At 42.5% G+C, this 24,634-nt stretch overlaps 1 protein-coding gene across 1 annotated transcript in view; it reads right to left on the minus strand.

Annotated features, from left to right (window-relative positions):
* Positions 1–6,551: 6,551 nt before the first annotated feature.
* The window catches only part of PTCHD1 (patched domain containing 1), a 51,122-nt gene continuing 33,039 nt past the window's right edge, over positions 6,552–24,634 (minus strand). Inside the window, exons 2-3 of the mRNA XM_052663762.1 lie at positions 20,222–20,882; positions 6,552–8,206 (exon numbers count right to left, since the gene is read on the minus strand). Coding sequence (XP_052519722.1) covers positions 6,552–8,206; positions 20,222–20,882 — 2,316 coding nt within the window. The remainder of the gene's footprint in view (positions 8,207–20,221; positions 20,883–24,634) is intronic.

Consider the following 24,634-nt stretch of genomic DNA (forward strand, 5'->3'; position numbering starts at 1 on the left):
AAGCCTTTGGCTTGCCAGACTCCACAGAACCACAGGACTGGGCCTGCTAAGGCATTTTAATGTGCCTCAAATGTGTCAGGTATGCTGTGAAAGGCAGTGTGCATGTGCAGGTATGTATCTATGCGTTTATGTTTGTACATGTGTTATAGTTGTGAGTGTACGTGCACTGTGTGTGTGTGTCTGGCAGCGCTAATGGGTCATTACCAATTTTGGCCAGTCACCTGTGGTCCTGGGAGGCAGGAGGAATCTGCCTTGGTGATTCTAGAAGTGGGCAAAGGAAATTTTGGCAGAATGTTAATTTGAAGGATAAAGATATGAAAATCTGCGCCAAACATGTTGAAGTTTCACCCTGGAAATTAAATACATTGTTTTGCCAAAGAGAATCCTATGGGTTTTCCCCAGGATGAACGTGGAATTGGTAATGGAAATGGGCTGAATCTTTGCCATTTTGTAGGAATTAAACAAAGCATTTTATAGACCTCAGTGAGCAAAGCCTTCAGGCTTCAAATAACATGCTACAAAGTGGGGCTCATACTCTTCCCCCTCATCAGAAGACTTCCCTCGTCATGGCTGGACAGAGGAATGTGTAAATGTCACCAGTGCCACCTCTCTGCTTCAGGGAGGGCCAAGCAGTGTTCCCTCAGCCTGGCCCTTTGGACAACCCAGCTGCATTCTGCTGTGCCTAAACTCGTTCCAGAAGAAGCACAACAAACAGTACGAGTAGAGTCATTTATTCTTCAGCTTGCTCCATCAATGGCCACTACATCTAACTTATGGCTGACAGTCAAGAGAACTGAGCTTCAATTTGCACATACACCTGTCCTTAAGTGGAATCATATGTCCATGGATATGATTTCCTGTTTGTTCACTGCAAATATCTCCAAGATGAATGAGACACATTCTCTCCCTATCTTGAATAGAGATCACTTGGGAGCAGCCCTTCAAGGCTGTGGCATGCTGCTGCCACAAGTGTAGACCTAGAAAGCTCAGAAATAAGTTGCTCAGCTCTTTCTTCTCTCACGTCCACGTGTATTCTTTCTGCCAATGAAAGCATGATGCAGAGGGGTCCTTTACCTGTCTTGCCCTTGAGTGTGTTTAACTGGTGCTGGAACATGAATTGGACAAGGAAAATGTATGCAGATTAAATGAATGAATGAATGAGGAAAAAAGAGTAGTGACAGGCACTTCACTGGGCATGAAGAGACCAATACCTAGAAGCAGTTCTGGCTCCTTGGAGAAAAGATGGTTGAGAAATTCTTGATTGCCCATTAGCCAAAATGAGGACACCAGGATGACATCCCCAATGAGGTCTTTATTAATTTAGGACAGTGGTTCTTCACTCCTTTTGGGTCGTAGACCTCTTTTGAAATCTGATGACAACTATGAACTCTCTTTAGGAAAATGCACATAGGGAACATATACACACATTTTTGCATATAATTTAATTTTAGGGAGTTCAGAGTCCACCCTCCCACCAACTCATCTATGTACCCAGGTGAAGACCCCATGATATAGACATATAGAATTTGGCAGTAAAGTGGCAGAGTGGAGAAAGGAGTGAGGCTAGGAACTAGGAGACTGCAGTCACAGCCCTGTATCTGCTTCTAACTAGCTCTGTGCATGTCATTTCACTTCTCCAGCTTTCCATTTTCTTAAGTGAGAAACAGGAGACTAAGCTTGATTCTCTCCAAAGGTTCATCTCATGTCAACATTTTGGAGGGAGGAGAGGCTGGTGCATCTCACAGCAACAGCATTCCATCCACCAAGGGCCCTTCATTGGTTGCCTCCTTGGTGGACATTGCTTTTTTTGTACTTTGCAAAGAAGCCTTCTTTCTCCAGATCAACTCCTCCAAACCTTTGCCATGCTAATTTTAATCTAACCTGAAAATTGACACACAGGCCAGAGCTCTCTGCTCCTTCACTTTGTCTTCCTTGCATGGCACCCTCACAGATATCAAAGAGGGCTTCAAACACATCACCTGGGCAGCAGTGGGGCAGGTGAGAAACAGGCTGGGGAGGACATCCTGACAACTGCCTATTCAGGTGAATGGATTTTAGCTCATTCACTTTCCTTTTTGCTTTTTCCTGGACTGGCATGAAACAGAAATAAACAGTTGTAACCACCACAGGGAGGAACTCTGCAATGTGTTGGCTGAAGCAATTCTCAGTTCTTTGCCAGAGAATCCAGTAGTACTAATTTAATGTTTTCCTTCCGTGTGGAAAATAGGAACTTTGTCTTCAAATACCTGATGCTTTTTATGTAGCTAAGACTCAAAAGCAAATTACCATAAAGGAGTGTCTTCAGACAAGCCAGGCACAGTAATGAAATATGTGCCGCCCCCAACTCCATCCCGGACTGCCTGTGCCTCTTTCTTTCAAGGATTACCATCCAACTCCACCATCTAGAGCCTGTGCCCTCTTCCCACTCGCCCCACTAAGTGATGATCTAGCCAAATTTTGAATGTCTTAAAATGACCAGGACAATTCATTGCATTTTTATATAGCCCTAATCCTGGGCTCAAGCCTACAGAAATCTGCTTCTCTGTAGCTTTACATCCTGAGCTCAAGTGCTACTGTGTGGGATGGACAAATTACAAATAATAATGTCTTGAGTTCCTTCTTTACACGAGGCCTTGCCACAAGTGCTTTCTGAACACCTTCTCATTTAATCCTTTCAGTAAATCTGCAACATCACTCAAATGTACACTCTCGAGAGCAGATTTTTTAACAGTCTCATTAGTTCACTGCTGTCTACAGTCTCCAGAACAGTACCTGGGTGATATTAGGCACTCAGTAAGTATTTGATGTATTGAAAGATAGTTACTGTATTATCGCCATTTTACAAATGAGAAAACAGATTCACAGAAATCAAACACTACTATAAGCTGCAGGGCTGCTTTAATAGGATCCGAAGGAATAAAAAGCCATTTGGAGGAGGATATCATTTGTGTCCAAGAGGCTCTGCCTCACACCACACCCCCCAGGGCAGCTGCCCAGTCCACCCGTTCTTGAGATAGACACAGCCACGCTTCATTGCTGGGGCTGGAGGAAAGTGATGTCATGGTCCCAGAATGCCACTTAGAACAATTGGGTGGTGGTTAGTTAAAATAAAAGAGTTATCAAGGGCCTTGTTCAGAGCAGCATATTGCATAAGTAACTGTAGCCATGGAGGATGGCATCAGATGGGATTATCTCACTTCTGCCTGAAAATTGAGGGAATAAAAATGGTAGGACAGACAGGAGGAAAACAAGCTAACACAAACATCACAGCCAAAGCAAAACAACCCCCCCAACCTTAAAATCCCCAAACCCCCAAACCCAAAACAAAACTTATGAGCTGGAACAGTGGAGAAGGAGTTGCATTGGCATTTATCTTATTTTTTGTTCCTGTGGAACAGACATACTCTTTTTAGCCTGAGGAGCCCTCATGCTGTTTGCTGGGCCATTGCTATAGGACTAACAATAACGCCCTATTTCAAGTATCATTTTCTTTCTTGCAAACCCCAAGTTTCTTGTGAATTTACACCTTCTGCTGTTTCACTCATTGAAAGAATATCACCCTTACCCTGATTTTTCTTTTTTTCCTTATGGATGGCCAAGAAAGCCCAAGTATCAGTTTTTTTCTTTTAGTTGAGCAGGAGAAATATTTCTGATGGATGGAATATTTTCTTTGGTAAACAAACAATAAATAGCAACTCAAAACCAACCAAATCAGTTTCTTTGGTAAAGTGAACATTAATGTCTTGGTTGGAATTAATTGAAAAAGAAAACTTTTGCAAGTGTTTGCTAGGATCGTTCCCTCCCTCTTGATAGCAATTGTAAAAGTAAAACTTCATGAAGTAAGGACTTAAATTTGCAGGAGATGTGATTCTGAGCTATTTCTAAAATGTCTTATCCATGGTGGGGCTAAACCAGTGTTATTAGAGCAATTATTAATAATCAATATTAACAAATAAATAATAATGATCTCACAATAAATAATAAGTAGTAAATCTTGGCATGCAGAGTCCCCCAGTAAAAATAATTCATTCTTTTCACAGTCAGAATTCCATAAGCTTTGATTTCAAGTGCTGAAAAGAGAAGTTGACAAGTTTTAAAATGCCCTTCATTTAAAAATACAATATCCCAAGGTATACAGAGACCCAGTCAAGCTGGAAAACTACTATCTGTCATAAAATAAAGTTCCACACTAAGTCATTCTGGTTGACCCAATTGAATGCTTAAATTCTCAACAAAATCCACTTAATTGGTGTGTGTGTTGTATCAATTTTATGGAGTCACTGTAACCCAAGGTACTCCACGTGGCCAACACTAAATCAATGGCTGATTTAGAACACATTTTTCAGAAAATGACTTAGCAACATATGATTTAGGAATAAAACCAATCCCCTCTTCAGCTGTGTTTTATCAGTAACCGCCTAGTTGCAGGCCCCTTGGAGAGAGAATTGATCGCAGATCTATTATGAGAACTTGCCCTTTCTCGAGGATTGCATTTGTCCTTAGATTAAAGCTCATTATCTTCTAGTAGAGTGCATAACACGTTGGTATGATCACTTAGTGTGTTTGCAGGAGAGATTGAACAAGTGTGTAATGCACTAGCTATGATCCCCTGCACATATATTTAGAACTGTGTGAACAACAGTACATGAAATAGAAAGCACAGGTTTGCACTTGGTGTAGTTACATCTGAATCATTTGGGCATTTTTGCTGTCTGGAAAGACAATGGTAAACCTAAATCCCAAACATTACCCAGACATTAAAAAAAAAAGTCTGCCTTGTGGCCAATAAGTCCTATGTTTCTTCCTTGGAAATGTACTTTGAAGGGAGTAATAGCCCTCTTATGAGAAGATCTAAAATTGGCCTGCCCTGTCTTAGGCATGCTGAAATGATGGAAACCCTCCAGTGGTGTGACCCTGGGTGAGTCGCTTTATTCTCCTAGGTCTCAGTTTCCTCCTCTGCAGGGATGGGGAAGTTGCACAGTACGTCCGCTAAGGTCCAGAAAGGCAAGGTGCTTTGGGGAAATGCTTATCACTACAGATGTCTAAATAAGCTACGTCTCTAAAAGGGAAAAATACTGTAGACATTTGCCTCAAGTGTGACCAGGTTTTAGCTTCATTTTTATAGACTGAAAGAAATGCAGGGATCTGGGGTGACATACACAGCCTCTTCAGATCAAACCATTTCTGTTTAGATCCTGTAGATACTGCAAGCCCACAGTATAAACATCTAGGCTTGATAATGTACAGAAAGGCCGTGCACGGAAGGAGAGGGGGGCACCAACGAAGGTGTAGGGGGGCCAGGAGGATTAAAGTGCAGCCGGGTGAGCAGGAAAGCTTGACTGTTATCATTGATAGATTTATATTGGTGATTACATCTTCCCATCAGTTCCATTTTTGTCATTTTCAGCCCTTTGTGTCTTTGCCTGAAGTTCTCAGTTTCAGGACTTACACAGTTTCAGGACTTTTCTTCTCTGTGTCTCTGAGCAGGCAGGTCTCCTGAGCAAAGGTGGACTGGCACTACAAGTGGCAAGCTGTGGCCGATAACTTTTCCTTCCTCAGCTCTGCGTGGGCAGATGTTGTTTCTGGGCATCCATGCAAAAATGCATGTAGGGCCAAACCACAAACAGCTGTACCAGCTGGCCATTTTTTGTTGTTAAAATGGAAACACTGTCTCTGGGTTCATTTAGACACCTGCTTTTTCTCCATCATGCCAGGTATTTGGGTTTGGCTCTGTGGTTCTGGGTACTCAGAGCCTCCTGCCAAAAGCTGCAATTACTATTGCAGATCCATTTGGTGACAAGCGACAAAATATTCCAAAATAGACTGGCCTTAACTTTGCATTACTGAAGCTGTCACTGGTTTAAAGGTATATTAACCAAATCATACAAACATTAAAAGTATATTGATGGTGGGTGCGTGGGGGGTATGATAAATTAACTCTTGACAAGAAAACTGCCTCACCCGGGTGACTTTAGAGGTGACTCAGTTTCAGCCCATAGGTGATGGCCATTCCACCGCGTGTCAGTTTCTGAGGTTCTGGCTGCTTTTTCTGGCCAGAACTTTTACAAGCATCTCCTTGGGGTGTTGGGGAGCTAGATGAGATGGTGAAGACCTTAAACCATAGACCCTGCTTGGAGTTACTGCTTTGCAAAAGTTCTGGAAGCCTTATTGTTTGAACAGTGCTCAAAGCTATTTCTGCCTTGGCAGCTGACCTTTCAATCAGAAGGGTTTTGTCACCATACCAGCAACATCTGCAGTGTGAATAAAATAGGATTCTGCTTGCTAATAAGCTTTCTCTTATTCAATCTTAGTTTAAGAGACTATGAGTCTCCTAGGGTGTGTGTGTGTGTGTGTGTAAGTAAATTTTCTCTGATGACAACCTTTTGTTTTAAAGGTTGACAATTTCCCCATTTCCCCTAGTCCTTTACTGTTTTTGGCAATGCCTGTTTCTTATCCTTAAAAACCAAAAAACAACTTTAAATGTGTTGCCATGAACATCATCCCTTTGCTCTTGATAAGACCTAGGGTGAAACTGTAACAGGCAGATGCCCTCACACTGTTGTAATCTGGTCAACCACTCGGGTGCTATCGATATCCACCATTTCGACACACTCAATTTCCTCCCGATTTTCAGGATTTTTCTTCTCTTTCCTTTTTTTCTTAGAGGGTGGCAGGAAAGTCAGTATCACAGGTAAAATGGCAAAGCAGTGAAAGAAGGTGACCAACGCTATTAAAAACAAGCACCTGAACAGTGTACAGGTCAGATTTGAAGGCACAGCTGCAAGAGGAATCAGACCAACAAGATAGCAGAGGTAACTCTGTAAAATCGCTACCCCATGCACTTCCAGGGCATTTTTTACCCACTTCGTTCTTGTGAAATCCTTGCCCAGAACAAAGGTGGATAAGAGTGGAGCACAGTTGTCAATTGTGTAGTTAATTCCATATATTAAGCATAGCACGGAAATGCAGTCCAGTTGCACTTTCCATAATGTCATGAAACCTATAACTCCAAACTCCACGGACACAACCGTTAGAGTGAGCCAGACGTTAATCAGAGAGTCTGCCACCAGGAATGCCGAGAAGAAGAGCAGGAACAAAGCACTGATGCAGGAGTTGTGCAGGGGGGCTCCCAGGGAGGAGGCGTATCGATCCATGTACACGAAGGACGGGTTGAAGACAATGAACTTCACCTTGGAGGTGACAGAAAGTCTCCTCAGGGTCTCCAGGAGATCATAGAGTTCTTCTCTGTTCGTTTCCATGGTCTTGGCCACCAAGAACATTCTGGAGGCCACTACGTCAACCTCATCATTATACTTTTTAGAGAAGATTATGTCCTCTTGAAAATGGGAAAATTGGGGGGCTTTCAGGAAGGAATTTCTCAACATGTCTGTGAAGTTTTTCTTAGGCAAGCCAGTGGACACATTGAGTTTCCGAAGGTAATTTAAGTAGCTCTCAAACCAGGATATTCGCACAAACCCCTTGGTGTATTCTAGCACGTCTTCTTGGACACTAGTGTTCCAGTATTCTATAGACTCATATATGTAAAATCCAATCACCGGACTGTAGTTGCTAAAGTACTTTTGCTGGGCAGTAGTGTACTCAATGGTTTGTGTCGCCGTCGCTACGATGTTACTAAGGTCTGACCCTTCACTGACCTGCAGATAGCCCATTAAGGCAAAGGAAATATAAATAAGGTAAAATAGAACTACAAAAGGCTTGACATAGGTGTTGGTTATCCAGTCACAGTAATAGCGTTTGAGGAAACATACCAATAGGTGACTCTCGTAAGTGTTCGCTTCCTCACCGTCTGCAGTGTCCTCGCTGAATCTGGCCGTTAGGAGAAACCTGTACCATGCCGGCTTCTCCTGCAATGCCTCAGGCTTTGGGACTTTCCTACAGAAGATACTATGCTGGTAATTGTTTTCTATGTAGCCAGTGAATACCAGGCTGGAACCATAAAACGAGAGTACATAGAGGTAGTTGAAGAAAATTGCGATACAAGAATTGCAGCAGAAAATCCTGGCTGCCTCAATGTTCGTGAAAGGGCTGGCCCCTATGCCGAAGGTGACCAGGTACATGGCAGTGGTGAGAGAAAAGGAGAGCATGGAGTCTGCATAGACTGCTGCAGTTCTCTCTTTAACATGTTGGTCTTCTCTAGTTTTCCTCCAGGAGGATAACATTTCAAAAGTCCCATATAATCCATGACCTGAGGGGGCAGAAAAAGACCAGATCAAAAGTTTAAAATACTAAGGTCTCTAAAGAGGGGAACCGACTTGGTCCTGGGGAACAACTGAGTCAAAGGACACGTAACCCATCCTAGCGGTGACAGGTCAATGTCAGTGCTTTCTCCTGTGGAGACCAGACTTGTGTTTTGGTGAGTCAGACATGTTAAGGGAGAGAGGGCAGATAGAGGAGCTAAGATCTTCATGCTTCCTTCTGGCTGAAGAAAGCTGGGTGGACTTTTGCCTAAGAGATCTGAGTAGACTTGCACCTGTGTCTCTTGGGGCTTATGCACATTGATGGTTTAGGACTCTGGTTGCAGTTTTCAGAGTATTTGGTTGGTCAACACTCCAGAGAGGATGCCTGGCCACTCAGCATTTGGCTTGTCATCCCCACAAGGCTGGAGGTTAGCACAGCAGAAGGCAGTGGGCAGGGGGTCTGAGTTAGTGTCTCATCACCTCATTTAAGTTTGGCCAAGTGGAAGGCTTTAGGGAGAAAGAAGCGCTGTATTTAATCTGAGCCTTGACAGGAACTAAATCACAGCCTCTTTTTTTTTTTTTTTCCTTCTTCTCCAAGAATCAATGCAGGATGCAATAAATCTGAGAAACAGAGGGGAACAAAATAAGTAGGGACAAGTTTGTGTGAACAGGAAGGATGGAAGAAGGAACAAGATTCACAGGAACTCTCCCTGCAGTGGATAAAAATGAATTCAGGTTGAAGGTTTATGGCTTGTCTCTGGTCTTCGGGGACCTGTCCAATCCATTTGGGTTGGATGATGTCTCAAGCTAGTGGTGACTGCTGGCTTCTTTACACTACTTGCCAATGGCCTCTGAGGGCCAGGGCCGGATCAGTAAACTCTCTCCTGAACTACTTAATGCCCTTCCTCCTTGGTTAGTATTCCAGTAACCCTGCAACAGCAGATTTACAGTAAGTGCTCCTGTTTGACTTTACTGCCTGCAACTAGATCTAGTTTAACTTCTCTCATCTCTCTTGGTGGGGGCCAGACATTTCCCAGAGGGGCTTCCCTGGGTTTCTAGGCCACCGTAACATTGAAACCCGCCCCCCCCCTCCCACAAGTGACCTGTTGTGGCTTTCTCTCACCCCTGTCTTGGCACTGGGATCTGCAGATCTCATTTTCTGCTTCTCTGCCTTGGCATATTCAATCCCATTATTGAGGATAATAAAATCTTTACCCTGTGGTACAATCGTCTTGTTTTTAAAAAGGAATTTAAAATCTCCAGCCAAGCGTAATGCTGAGTGAAGTGAGTCACTGTGCTCTTGTGTGTACAATAACTGAGTGCTCGTCTGCCCTCGTGCCCAGGCTGGTATTTATATACTGATTGTGAAGTCTTGGCCTCAAACCCACATACCCATTTCACAGTCATGATATAGGCCTGTTTCCTCAGAGGAATTTGGCATTTATCTTAATTTACTGGGCATCATTTTACAGCCACTTTTAGAGGTCAGGTCAAGACTGTCAATTTGATAACTAGCACCATGACCCCTATTAAAGTGAAGACACCTAAACTCCCTAGACAAGAAGTAAAAAGTCCACTTGTTGACTGGCATACTGTTTTTAATTATGTTTTAGATAGTTAACATCTAGTCTTAAGAGGGAAAACTGTTTATTAAGTTTGTTTCCACTGGGTTCTCTGGAAGGATCAGCCAACCTTTGATTAAAATAACTGATCCCTTGAAATGAGGGTAAAGAAAGTACCTCCGAGGCACCTGCCCCCTGGGGAAACAGTACTGACCATTTCATCTGGGGCCAGGGAGAATAAGTTCTGATAGGAAAACACACTTTAGAGTTTCACTGAAAAGGCAAATGGAATTGTATAAGTGTTTTCTTTCTAGAAAGAGAAAGAATTTTTAAAACAAGGCTTTGGTGCTGAGTCATTAAATGTGGTAAGAAAATAAAGATGCATAAAGCAGGATTAGAATTACTGGTATGGTAGGATTTAAATTAAATCTGTTTTGCAGCCCTTTTTACAGTGGGTATGTTTTATAATGACATTATCTGACCCTGACTCTTGTTGGAAAATACAATAAGAATTCCTTTATTACCTTGGTATTGAATAATCTTAGAAGCTAATTGAGAAAAGGATTTTGAATTAACAGAGCTATTAGGTAAAAAGAGTAAGACTTTTGAGGGTCCTGAATGAAAATAATCAAACTCAAGGAATGTGGAAGTAGGCTGTTAGTGTGTCTCTTGAGTTTTGTTGCTGCATTTTTTTGAATACTGCTACAAAATTTTAATATTATAGCAAAAAATTCAATACAATATTAAAAGAATATCATACCATATCAAAGATGTTTATATCAGGAAATCTCCTAATCAGCTGACTTTATTTTTTTTTAACTTTTTGGTTCATATTGGAGTATAACTGATTAACGGTGTTGTGATAGTATCAGGTGAACGGCAAAGGGACTCAGCCACATGGCTGCTGCATTTTAAATGCCTTGTCCTTCTGAGTCTGATCACTTTCCTTGCGCATGACATGTTCTTGGTTCTGGGGGCAGTTCCAGAAGATTCAGATTTTACTCATAGGGGCTTTTGGAAACTCTGCTTCTCCTTCATTCTTCTCAGGGGTGTGCCTGCATGACTTAGAGAGGCCAGAAGAGGAGGCCCTGAGAAAGAGTCTGTTTTACCTGATCATTCAGCCTTTGTTGCTAGTGGTTGTTGGCCCAGTGCCGAGGCCCCCACCATTACTTCTCTCTTGTTTCTCAAGCCCACCTTCCCACTAGCAGATGCCTACACCCTCAACTCCAAATTCTAGTTGTGCACTGTCTTTAGAGAACTCTTTGGATTTCAGGGACAACTGGTAACACTTTACCTGGGCCTCCTCACTGAAGCTCAGTCAGTCAAGGAGGGAAGGCATACCAACATGGCTGCCGGTGCCTCCCAGGGAAGAATAGCCTGGGGTGCCTAGCTAGCACCAGACCTGATTGACAGCTGGGCACTTGTGTTGAAGAGGTTAGCCTGTTACCATAATGGAAAGCTCAACTGTGGGGCTCCTGTTCTCTGGCCTGGACTCCAGGGAGACATGTTCCATAAGCTGTAGGACTTGAAGAATGCCCTGTTCCCCAAGAAGGCCTGCTCTGTCTGTCACCACAGCTGAATTCCCTTTGGTTTGACCTTCACGGGATTCTTTTAAATGCAACCCCCTGTGCAATAGTTGTCTATTGAAGCCACTTCCCTTTACTCAGGGGAGTGGGACAAAGAAGGGAGATGGGGAGGGAGGGCAGAGAACATCACAGGTAAGAGGATCTCACAGAGACTTAACTCCTTCACAGTGTTTCCTGCAGCCAGCCCTGGGCTTCATTTTGATATCCATGTCAGAAACTGGGACAGTGGAAACCAAGGAAAGGCAGGGAGGAAAGATTTGAGGAGATTCTGTTCCTCTCCACTTTCTTCTCTCAGCAGCTGCCTCCCAGCACCCAGGGATCCTCCTCTCTTTTGGTCACTGTACTTAAAGCTGAAGAGTTACCAGAGGGAACTGTTAAACTACACATACTGATGCTATCAAATTCTGAAGGTAAAGAAGACTTGAAAGCATTCAGTCTTTGAAAAGCACATTCAAGATGTTTGTTTCTGTTTTGGTTCAGTGCATGTCTGTATAGTTAAATGCATATGAACACGTCTATCAGTGTGCGTCAAGACATACACACACCAGTCCAAGTTCTAATTATTCACGAGTGACTGCTTTGTGGCAGCACAGGCTTTTAGCCAGGCCCTGGGTTAAGGACAGTAGAGCTCTTCGCTGGTGTTCAGACAGTTTGTACTAGGAATGCAATTTAAATTTTATTAGCAGTAGACTTTGGGATTTTCATCTAGTAAAATCAAATACTAAAGGGTTTAGGCTAATCAGTTTTATTCTTGTCCAAAGAATTTTCTATCTTTTTGTGCAGTTACGTTTCAGATTTTGGAGGCAATGAAAAGACAGCACAGATGATAAATAACACTAATGGTGGAAAATCCTCCAATCATTTAGAGTGAGTCTCAGGAACACTCACAAATTAAATAAAATCTCACTCTTACCCAGACTCTTTTCTGGGACCTGACTGAAGCCTTCAGGATTGTTTACAATCCACTGACCCAGGAATTGACAAATGAATAGTGTAGTGTTCACCTAACTTTACCCAGTAGATACACTTCTGGAAGGTTATTCATAAAGTCAATGATATTTTTAATGTATTTAATGGTTTTGCTATCAGAGGCAATCTGGGTGATTTGTTTATTTTTATTTTTTGTCAATGAATATCATAGGCAAATCAATCTACTTGGTACACTGGGATTTTGTAAGGCAGATTTTTCTTGAGGCCCGGAACCTCCTGCCTTCTCCAGCACACAGAGCCACAGCACAGAGGCTAATGCCTTTGGGCTCTCCTCGCATTTTAATCCTTTAATCCTAGCAGGATTTCCTCATCCTGAGTTCCTACAAGTAAGGAATAACTGAGAAGATGGGGAGGGGAAATGGGATGGCTCTAAGTTTCAATGTGAAAACATTTAATATCAGGAGATAATAAAGCCATTTATAGCATGCCTGGGCAGTGCCAGATTTCCTATATGAAAATAAAATTACTACATTCTTCTAGAAAATCCATAGAGTATAATGAATGCATGAGCAAAATCTGCTTAAAACATATTTTATTCTTAGACAAGCTCCACTAAGTAGCTCATGTTTATAAAAAGCTTTTCCTTCCATGACATCCACATAAATTCATGTTTTTTTTTTTTTTTAAAGAAATTTAAAGTGTGTATGTGTCTGGCTTGAGTAACATTTGTTTTTAGAGAGAAGTTCATTAATTGGGTTACATTTACACTTTTACTGTTATAAACATTTACTTTCTATGCTGAGTTGTTTGGTTTATCACAGCCTGTTTTGTCTCACAGTTAAGAGTGAGAGTAAAGGTGTACTTTGCTTAAGCTAAGACAGATGCTCACATCAGGGTGAATACATACAGCTAAACTCTTTCTACTAGAGGCTTGTCGCATTTTGGTAATTCTAATCACAGCATTGACTTTTAATCTGAGAAATGATTTCCTTCACTCAAGAGCTGCAAATAAGAGTCCAGGAAATGAATAGCTGTTTTGTGTTTAAAGATAAAGTATTTACATTCTCTGTGTGTGTGTGTGCGCGTGCACATGCACGCACTATATAAAATCAGTGTGTACAACTGAAGCTCATAATATACGCTACGGTCATTGTGTGATATCTCTTCATACAGAAGACATATGTAGTATTTATATATGTGGCATATCTTATTCAAATACATTTTATATATTTACATATAAAATGTGTGAATATATACTATATAATATAGAGAGAAATGTACTGAATTTCTCTTCAAACATTCAAACAATATGTATACATAATATGTTATAAACACATAAACTATATATACACAACATGAACTTATTATATAATATATCACATTACATATAATATAGGTAATGTGATGTATAATATATATTATACACCCAGATTATACACACACACACACAGATATATGCACAAAATGACTAGTAGGTTGATGTGCAATTTATTTTACTGGTGAGGAAGAGAAATGTTAGTGTTGTTCCATCTACATTTTGGTTCATGGCTGGTGATATAGTCTAGGTGAAATGCAGGGTTTCCTTGACAATGACTATGAATCTGCTTGCATCATGAGCTACTGCAAATCCATCTGGTCAATACTACCTGGCCCCAGCAATGACTTTCAGAGATGTTAATCCAAATGCAACAACCAACTAGGTGTCCCTCCTTCTGTTTTTTTTTTTTTTTTTTTTTTTTTTTACCAGCTCAGTGTCCTTGATTTCAGCTGTGATACCTTCATGGAATCGGCCACCCCCTATTCCCTAGACTAGCTGGCTAGACCATCCAGAGGATGCCCAGGAGACCTGGGTCAGAGACGAATAGCCTTGCATTCCTCTGCCTGATTGTTCTCTGCCTCCCTGGACTTATGCCCCTAGTCCCATTCTTGCCATCCTTTGTGGTTAAGGATAGAACAATAAAACGTGTCTGATCCATCCCCTCAGACCTATTTCTCCCCATCCACCTTGTACTGTAGTATGACTGGTGGAAGATAAGCATAAAAAGATGAGAACTAGACACAAAGTAACACAATATCCTTTTAAATTAGTCCCACAGTGATCATAGAGCATCACAAAAAGGATATTTGGGGGAAAAACACTTTGAAAATAGTATATGGAATTACTCTCTTATTTCAAATCAGATGTAAGCAACAATGGGAACAACAAAACACCTATAAATCAGTTTCTTTTTGCAGACACCATAGAACCTGTTAGTAATTTATACCTAAGCAGAGTATTTCCACAGCATTCTTAACATACTTTTACTCCATCATGTCGATTGTCATATTGTTGCAAGTAATGAACGTATACCATAATGTAGGAGATTGAATCTTAAGAAATTCCTGCTTTTGGACATCAAAAATAGCCAGATATTGGCACCAATTTTGTAGGTGAAGAATGGTTGAATATTGACAATTTTGTATTTGCTTTGAACTTTAAGAGTTCCAGTTTCTTAGAACTAAATTTCTTGTGCTGGACCTTTTACCTCTTTGTAAGCCTGAGCTCTGTATACTGCATCACATTCCAGTTGGCAGCAAATAAAAACAATTTCTCAGAGAACTGAACCTTATCTTCTGGTTTCTGCTAAATACAGATAATCTTAGGATGTATACCTGAAGGAAGCCAAACATCCTTGCTATTAGTCTCTTCCTAGCATTTAATCGGAGAAGGCAATGGCACCCCACTCCAGCACTCTTGCCTGGAAAATCCCATGGATGGAGGAGCCTGGTGGGCTGCAGTCCATGGGGTCGCTAAGAGTCGGACACGACTGAGCGACATCCCTTTCACTTTTCACTTTCATGCATTGGAGAAGGAAATGGCAACCCACTCCAGTGTTCTTGCCTGGAGAATCCCAGGGTGGGCTGCTGTCTGTGGGGTCGCACAGAGTCGGACATGACTGAAGTGACTTAGCAGCAGCAGCATTTAATCACATCCTTGCTTCTTTCCTATCCTTGAATTTGAATGGCCTGGCTGGGTAATTTAGAAGGAAGAGGGAACCTTGGATCTGACATTAGACCTTCTCAAAATCCCAAACATTTTAAAGGGCTTGAAGAACATTTTTCTTAAAGAATATTTTTCATCTCATCTGATCTTTGAGGCTCTTGTATCTTAATAAATGCAAAGCCACCCTTATAAATTAGATTACCACATATAAACTAATATTCAAAATACCTTTCAGCACGACTTCAATTTTCCCCTTTTAGCTGTACAGAATATACATGAAACACCAAACCTACCAGATGAAGAAGGAAGAAAACCTTCCTTCTGTTCCCTTCTATATTCCCCAACATTCCATTCCTTTCCTGATTTGTGTCTAATCAGCAAAGCTGTGGAAATATTAAGCCTGTAAGGAGAGCTGGCATGTACAAAACCTGTGCCAATTTCTTAAATCATACCCAGCTGCTGGGCAATGTTGTAAATCCTTATCCCTTAAAGGAAATTCCATAATAGATTAACATGATGAGTGTCAAATGTTTACAAATGGCAGTTCAAGTACCTCGATGCCTGGTGTTAATATAGTTTGGAAAGAAAAGATATTACTTTACACACAAAGGGTGTGGATGAAATAAGCTCCTCTCCAAAGTATAATAACTAAAAAATGTCAATGAGCATTTATGATACTGTAGACCTTTAAGAATTTCAGCTCTAAATAAACTGATCTGACTCATGGACAGGGGTTTTGGCAGAAGTAGGGCTGTCTAATATGCCTGACACTGATTAAAAACATTCTAAATCCTGATGTATCTATGCTTACATCATTGCCCAAATGATTCATCTGTGTAGGATATATTCTTATTGCCAGAGATGTCACGTATCGTCTTGGCTACAAACACACAGTCACATCCCATTATGGTGAACTCTCAAGAGTTTATCCAAATCCTTTCCTATTCTGGAATTTTGTCAGGTTAATACGGTTTGACACACGTGGTCTTAAAATTTTCCATTCTAAATCTGCTGCCATTTTGGCATTTGGCTGGGTCTGGCCTTAAGTGACCGGCATCACACTGAGAATGTTTAGTTTGTTGAATTTTAAATCTATAATTGTGTATCACATTATAGACCTATTGTCGGCCAAGGAAATTTCATCTGGAAAGGACTAAGAGATTTTTTTTCTAAGATACCTTTCCTTCTAAAAGAAGCCATATATTTTTTAGTTTTATTTGACTGTATATTAATACCACAGAAAATCAAGAAGTTTTGCTTAAATCTGCTTAGTTTAAGCATAACCATTTGATGCTATAGACGGGCAAATTTAGAAGCTGGACAAGTTTAGTGAGCCACACACTGCAAAACCCTTAGCACTGCATTTCTTCTTGGTCATTTGAAATATTTATTGGCATTTTAGGACTGGTCATCAAAAAAACAGAAACATTGGTACCGAACACAACATTTATGAACGTGCTCTTGCTTAGATTTCATTTTACAATCAAATCTGAGAATGATGAGTTTATCTGAGAAATACAGAAGGGCAGCCATCCTAAATCCAGGTGCTGCTGGCTTTACGAGCATATTAAGCACCCATTACATGGTGCAAAGTATTTATTGCAAATGGGCCTTAGCTACTAAAACACGTTGCTTCCTTTCATGTTGTGACTAAGTAATTTGAGATCTCTTTGAACTGAAAATGTACAGAAAGGTTGTCTACTGACTGTCAGCAGGGAAAACTGCCATCAAATCAATGCATGTGACATTCCTCACAAATTACAAACAAGGGTTTTTTGGGCACTGCAGCGCTTGGTCTCTTTCGCTACAGATGCTAGGTTTTTCTGAGTTGAATTAATGTGAAATTCACTGATACTAGGTCTTGGTGAAGTTGTGGGACTACTCTTTCTGAATTTGTCTTTCAAAGATGCTCCCTGGCTAGCAGCATCTTTCCATCTCTTCCATCCCATCCCTCCCCATACCAGTACTGTCTGGTGTATTCCTTTTTGCATTCAGTTTTGCTTACAATATTTAAAACTTCTTTAAAAAGGACAAAAATAAATTTTAAGAGATTTGAAATACTGTGATTTCTTTTACTTAATAAAATTCAAGACGTCTTGAATATTTAATTTCATTTTTACTTACAATGAAATTGATTTTTAGTGAAATTATGGGGAGAAGTTTTAATGTTACTATTGTATTTTGCGTAAAAATTAATTTTAAGAAGCTCTAAATATTGTAGTTTTACTGAATGCAATTAGTTTTTAGGAAGTTTTAAATATTGTACCCTTCTTTGAGCTCACGATAATTACTTAGTGAAGTTGCTCAGTCGTGTCTGACTCTTTGCGACCCCGTGGACTGTAGCCTACCAGGCTCCTCTGTCCATGGGATTTTCCAGGTGATAGTCCTGGAGTGGATTGCCATTGCCTTCTCCAGAGGATCTTCCCAACCCAGGGATCGAACCTGGGTCTCCCGCATTGTAGACAGACACTTTACCGTCTGAGCCACCAGGGAAGTCACTCAATAATTACTTAAGAGTGTCAAAAACCAGGAATGATACTTCTTTTTCTAGCCCTAACATCTTTTTTCCTCACCTAAGAACCTGTCTCCCTTCAGTTTCCTGTGAACCCTTATCCCTGTTTATCTTCCTCCCACAGAAACAATCACAGCAAAAAACGCTATTTTTAAAATAAAAAGCTAAAAAAAAAACAACCAAACACCCCAAGCATGTGACTAATCATGAGCAAAACATCTTAATTTAAATCTTGACTCAACCCTCTGTGGAAGCTACTCACAGCCACTCCTTACTCAGGCTGCAAGGAACCGCCCTGTATTCCACCATTGACCCACATCATCTTGAGGTTATTTTAAAGAGGCAAGTTATGCTGCCATCTTAGCAGACTGATTTCAGGAGGAAGTATAGCAGCCTCCTCTGCTGTGTTCGGCAGAGATGAGTAAACTGATCTGGTAAATTCACAGCTCTCTCAGTCTCCACACAGTGCCCCACTTTTCCACAAAAGCTACTAGTATATGTTTATTGCTTGGGTCTCAGTTCCTGCAGCAGCTGCTGCTGCTGCTAAGTCGCTTCAGTTGTGTCCGACTCTGTGTGACCCCATAGACGGCAGCCCACCAGGCTCCCCCGTCCCTGGGATTCTCCAGGCAAGAACACTGGAGTGGGTTGCCATTCCTTCTCCAATGCATGAAGGTGAAAAGTGAAAGTGAAGTTGCTCAGTCGTGTCTGACTCTTAGCGACCCCATGGACTACAGCCTACCAGGCTCCTCTGTCCATGGGATTTTCCAGGCAAGAGTACTAGAGTGCTTTGCCATTACCTTCTCCACAGTTCCTGCAGAGCATGGAGTAAAAGTGAAAGTGAAAGTGGCTCAGTTGTGTCCAACTCTTTGTGACCCCATGGACTGTAGTCTGCCAGGCATCTCCATCCATGGAATTCTCCAGGCCAGAATAACTCAGGGATCAAACCCAGGTTTCCCGCATTGCAGGCTGATTCTTTACTGGCTGAGCCACCAGGGAAGTCCAGAATACTGGAGTTGGTAGCCTATCCCTTCTCCAACAGATCTTCCCGACCCAGGCATTGAACTGAGGTCTCCTGCATTGCAGGCGAATTCTTTACCAGCTGAGCTACTAGAGCAGAGCATGGAGGGCAGCACATAATTCTGTGGCCCCACCAGCCCCTGTGTATTATCATTTAACCATCATGCAGTTAAGATGTCCTGAGTAAATTCCTTTTTTTCCTACTACCTCTAAACAGGGCATCAGGCATACTAATGAACTAAAGCAGAGTTATTTCTCAGCCAGTTAGAAATGCCACTTCATTTGTCATGTCAGTATCTGATTCCAAATGACATTTTAATTCTGCTAAAGGAATTGATGAGAAGTTGCCAAAGAAGAGGGAGAAGCTAAGTGTTCGGGTCCTTGGCCCATGAGAAACTCGGTACCAGGCTTGCTGGACCTCTGCCATCATCAATATCAGATCGACAGAGCAACTGACATTATATTATGAGCACTGTGGCTTTCCATATACCAGAATCTCCATGAGGAAATTTCTGCAGCCCCCAAGAGACTACATAATAGGATTCATTTTAAAATATTCTCCTAAGTTCATAGCAAAGACAAGAAAAAGTTACCTTCCTATTTATGTCTAGCTTGTTGCCTTCAGAGTTCTTGTCTACTGACCATATCCTTCCGTGTGATGTTCACATCCACCCTGCCCATTGGGTAGGGAAACCAAGGGCTCGTGGACACTGTTGGTGCCCCACTCGTGGCCCTCCAAGTCCTCGTTCTTGAGCTCACAGAAGCCTTCTTACTCCAAATACTGGTAACCTGAGAGATTTCTCCAGCTTCAGGAATGTGATCAGTCTTTCCCGGGAAGTGCTGGGGAGCTAATGACCCAGGGGAGAACCCTCAATGAATCATACATAGGGTTTCTGGGTCCATACTGCAGCTTAAAGAGTCCTCACCCCTCAAGGACACCTCAGGTCTCTCCAAGGTCCCCAGTGGGATTGAACCACAGATGCCCACAGTGGTAACCTGCTGATTAACATACCTCAGATCGTCTTCCTTCCCCGTCTCATGTCCCTGCTTCCAGGTTGTGGTCTCCTGGGCTAACCTCCCCAATAAACTTATTTGTATCCAGATCCTTGTCTCAGGGTCTGCTCCTGGGGAAGCCCGACCTAAAACACTGGTACACAGAGATTAATATCTGCTGAATTTAAATTAATATCTACAGCTACTTCATGGAGGTCCAGGACTAGAAGCCAGGGCTTTGGGCTTCTGGCACATCAACCAGATAAGGTTGCTTCTTGAGACCCAGCACCACCTTACAGAATTTGTCCCAGGGCTTCTGGACTAAAGGAAGATGCTATAAATGAAACAAAGTTGTTAGACAGCTGCTCCTAGCCTTTCAGGAACCCTGTCACCACCACAAGAAGGAGGAAATAGAAGGAAAAAAAAAGGACAATAATTACCTAGCATGACGAAAGGGACTCCCAGGAAGGTGGAATTGTATTTCCCACCAGTCAGATTGATGATCCCAGCCGCAGTGAGGGTGGCGAGGCTTATGGTCACCAGCCCGAGCAGGCCCAGCCAGGGTTTGCTGCGGACGCAGTCTTGCATGGAGCAGCAGAGGATGGCCATGGTGACCACCAGGATCAGGCTGGTGACCAGGTAACGTTCTGATACACGGCTGGTCTTCTGGAAGTCTTCCCTCAGCGAGGAGGATGTGTAAGGGTACATTTTGACTTTGCTGTTAGATTTCTGGAACAGTCGGACGGTGTCACAGAAGCTGGACTCCCACCTCTCCGCCACCATGTCGTTGAGACTGTTGATGGACTGCAGGTAGTAGGTGAGCTGGACGGCCTCTGCGGATTTCACTCGATCCTTGCTGTGCACAGTGACGCCTCCCAGCTGGTGCCCATTATAAACTGCCCTCCCATCTTTTAAGTGAGTGATCGGGTACGTGATAGCAAAATTGGTCCGGTTGGTGGCCCGAGCATTCTTTAGCTCCTCTAGGACATGCACGATGTCATCCACAATGCAAGTCTTATCGTTATTCAGGATACAGATGTGAGCAAATGTGTAATTAAATCCAGGCCTTGGAACCTGGATCCTGGTCACAGCAGCATGCAACTATGGGGAAAAAAATGAAAGTCAGTGTTGATGACCAAAAATAAGACATTCCTAACTGACAGCTCTGTGGACCCAAAGGTCTCTATTTTTTTTGTAGGGGAAGGGAAAGGGAGTCACTCATGCCATCTCCAAGCTAAAGAGTTCAAATGAAATGTTAGGACCTTACATCAGAACTGAGTAGTAAGGATGTAGGACACCCATCTGACTCGAGGGCCTCCTAGTGTGGTCCCTGGACCAGCAGCATCAGCACCACTTGGGGACTTGTCAGAAATGAAAATTCCCAGGCCCCATCTCAGATCTGGTAAGTCACACTCTCTGGGGTGGGGCCTAGGAATCTGGGTTTTCACAAGCCCTCCAAGGGAGGCCGATACAAAAGTTGGAGAAGCACAGCATTATTTCTCCATGTTGTGTTCTTTAAGTGTGATTCAGTGGGTCTGTAACTATCTGAGAATCTCAACAGGTCTACCATTCAGTCTCCTCCTTGAAAATATAATGGCAAAAGTGAATTAAAGCACAAGTCCAAGCACAGAGGTCCTGTGTAGGCCCATCCCTTGTGGCTGATTTGGAGGGCAGTGAAATGTTTTCCCCATTCAGTGCAATCACTTTGAGGCATACAAGACAAGCAGTTCACCTTGAGGATCCTCATAGTCCTGCTTCTACAGGAAGGGACCTGTAGTTGCAGAGCTTGGCTGGGGTACAGGGCAGTCATGCTAAGGAAGTGCAGCAGGATTTATTCTGTAAAGCTTGCCCTAAGTCAAACATGCCATGCCCTGGTTCTGTATGCCTGTGATCCAGGTGCCCGTGGGAATACAGACACTCATGTAACATCACCTACTACATACCAGGCACAGTTCCATGTCCTTCCTACAGATTATGTCATTTAATCCTTACAAGAAACTGCAGTAGCTACAAGTACCCGCCTTGTGTTACAAATGAGGAAACTGAGGCACAGAGAGGCCAAGTCACCTGCCCAAAGTTGCACAGAGCTGGGCTGCCCCAGGCAGTCTGGCTCTAATACTTGTCCTCCTAGCTCCTCACCAGACACCTCCAGGTTGGCAATGCCAGCAGCTGGATAAATCCTGATTTGGGGCTTTCACCACCTCACCCCTAAGAAATTACAAGTGCTCCATCAAGTTCAGATATGTAGGAACATGTGTATTCTGTGGTCTAAAGTGAGAAAATAAGGCCTTCTCCCTGTCAAATGAGGCCAGTTTCCAAAATGAGGCCAGTGGTGGCCGTGAGAATTACATGAGCACACCTAGGACCATGCCGAGTGCAGAGCACTCTCCTGAGCAGAGCTGGCCATTGTTCCACACCTGGTGAGTGGAGAACACTCCCCACAGAAAGGGAATGAAAGCCTCACACCCAGAGTTGCCATACTGTTGCTGCACCATTGTGATTCATAACCTTCTGAGTGTCTTCATGACCCTGATAGATTTGCTTGGAAATCTGCTGTAGCTGGTTTATTTGCTAAGACATTTTGCTGTGCATGCCTGTGGCAGGGTGAATGGGATATTGATTATGGTTTTAGAAAATGTCTGAGGGGCACCAGCTATCAAAGTCCTTTAATTTGTGCAGAGCATGAGTTGTTAATCCTAATTCTCAGTGTCTCCTCCCTCACATCTCCTCATAGGCCACAACCCTGAGGTTCAGGAAACACTTCACTGTATTACATTTGGCTGAAATATTCTGAGTCCTTTCCTACACACACACACACACACACACACACACACACACGCAGAGTTGATGTCCCAGAGATAGCTAGGAGACTGTTTTCACCAAACTCTAACCATATACTAAATTTTTGTTTTGATGCTTTGGGATTGATGGGGAGCAGAATGACTCAAATGGTTTTAAACATCGAGAGTGTGTTTAGACACACCAAGAGTGTGTTCTAAGCTTGGTCCAGTGAGTTTTGATTAAAAGAACTCCTAACTAAAAAAGAAAATTCCCAAATATGAAAGGTTACTGAGGAGGAGGGAAGAACCAAGAGGAATTTAGTGACAAGAGGGAGTTAAAAGAAAGACTTTGGGGGAAAGATTCAGAATAGGCTAGAAAAGGAGTGGTATTGAAAGCATGCATATGTGTAATATTTAGTGCATTGTTTGTTCCCATGAACGGTCTAATAAATCTCCCTTGGAGTGATTACTAAATATGTCAAGAGAAAAAGATTGCCAAATAAGATGGTGTTAAGCCACAGGGCTGAACCCAATTATAGCAAGGGGATATTTTCCATCCATTCTCTGAGGCGACCATGCCACGCTGGGTGGGGAGTTGTAAACCATTTAGTGATCTGGCAGCTCTGGGACCCCTGGGACCACAGACCAAAGAAAGCAGACACGCTGTTAACCCCTGTACCACCAGCACATAGGAGGGAGGCTTGGAAAGTGAGAACCTCAGTGAAATTAGAGAGGGGAGGTTTCTTAACTCTCAGTACCAAAGCTTCTGTGGGGTTCACCTGCTTTGAATTTCTGAAGGTCAGGTGGGTAGAACATGTGGCACTCTCGCTTCTCAGTGGCAGGGACATGCTGGGTGACAAAGCAGCCAGAGACGGGGTGTTGGCTGAAGCCACCCACCTGGCAGGGGGCGTCTGCGTGATTCTCCTGGGGGTAAGAGGGGAGTGGATAGTGGGAGGCTTGGGAAAGGAGAGTGGAGATTCCCTCCTGGGACTTCTGGAGTGTGTGTGGCTCTTCCCGGAGCCATGTGCAGACACACTGCACATGCTACTTGGGCTTCTTCCTGTATAGCGTTTTAGAATGCCCAGATTTACTTTCCTAAAGGAGCCCCACTCAGGACAGCAGACACATTAGTAGATGATCTTAGTCCATTCACAGGGGAGAATAGAAACCAGAGATCACAGCTATGTGTTGTCGTCATTGGTCTATACTTACTTTAAATTTCTGTACTGGAAAAGAAAAGCAAGATGAAAATGATGACAAGTTAGTTTACAGTGACTTCATCTTAGCCTTTAAGTAAAATTTTGTTCTTAGGGGCAGAAGAGGGAAAGAAAGATAGGAAAACATCAAAGCATGATAGTAAAATGGTTACAACACACTTCAGTCTACAGAATGGACAGTCTCAGTTGCTGCAAGCTTATTATTAGTTACAGACGCTTGGAAAAGAAAAGGAGAGGGAAACATCATGATGTAATAGTCCTGACCCTTAATATAGTCTGGATCTGTCATGTGGCTCAACATAGAATCCGTTTCTATAACTCTGTATAAGTTTTTAGATTATTCACTCAACACATATTCAATAAGTACTCATCAAATCTACTCTGTTGTCAATAATAGGATAAATTCCATGAATTTAGGGTGCTCACACTTACATATGGAAAATCACATAAAAGATCTGATGTCCAAAACAAAGGAATGATCCTAACAATAGACAATGCTGAGCACTCTAGCAAAGCATAATCCAGTGTCAGTCTTGATCACAAAATGTTTATTGTAATTTGCTGCCAAAGAGGCCAGTGTTTGTACATGTGTGTGCTCAGTTGTGTCTGACTCTTGTGATCCTATGAACAGTAGCCCAGTGGGCTCCTCTGTCCATGGGATTTCCCAGGGAAGAATAGTGGAGTGGGTTGCCATTTTCTTCTTCAGGGGATCTTCCCAACCCAGGGATCAAACCCATATATACTGCATTGGCAGGCGGATTCTTTAGCACTGAGCCACCTGGGAAGCCCCTCAAAGAGGCCAGACTGAATGTTAAATTGAGATTCATTCTAAGGCTCTGTTTACATTGTTATATTC

This window comes from Budorcas taxicolor, chromosome X (assembly GCF_023091745.1).
Source record: "Budorcas taxicolor isolate Tak-1 chromosome X, Takin1.1, whole genome shotgun sequence".
Classification (NCBI taxonomy): domain Eukaryota; kingdom Metazoa; phylum Chordata; class Mammalia; order Artiodactyla; family Bovidae; genus Budorcas; species Budorcas taxicolor.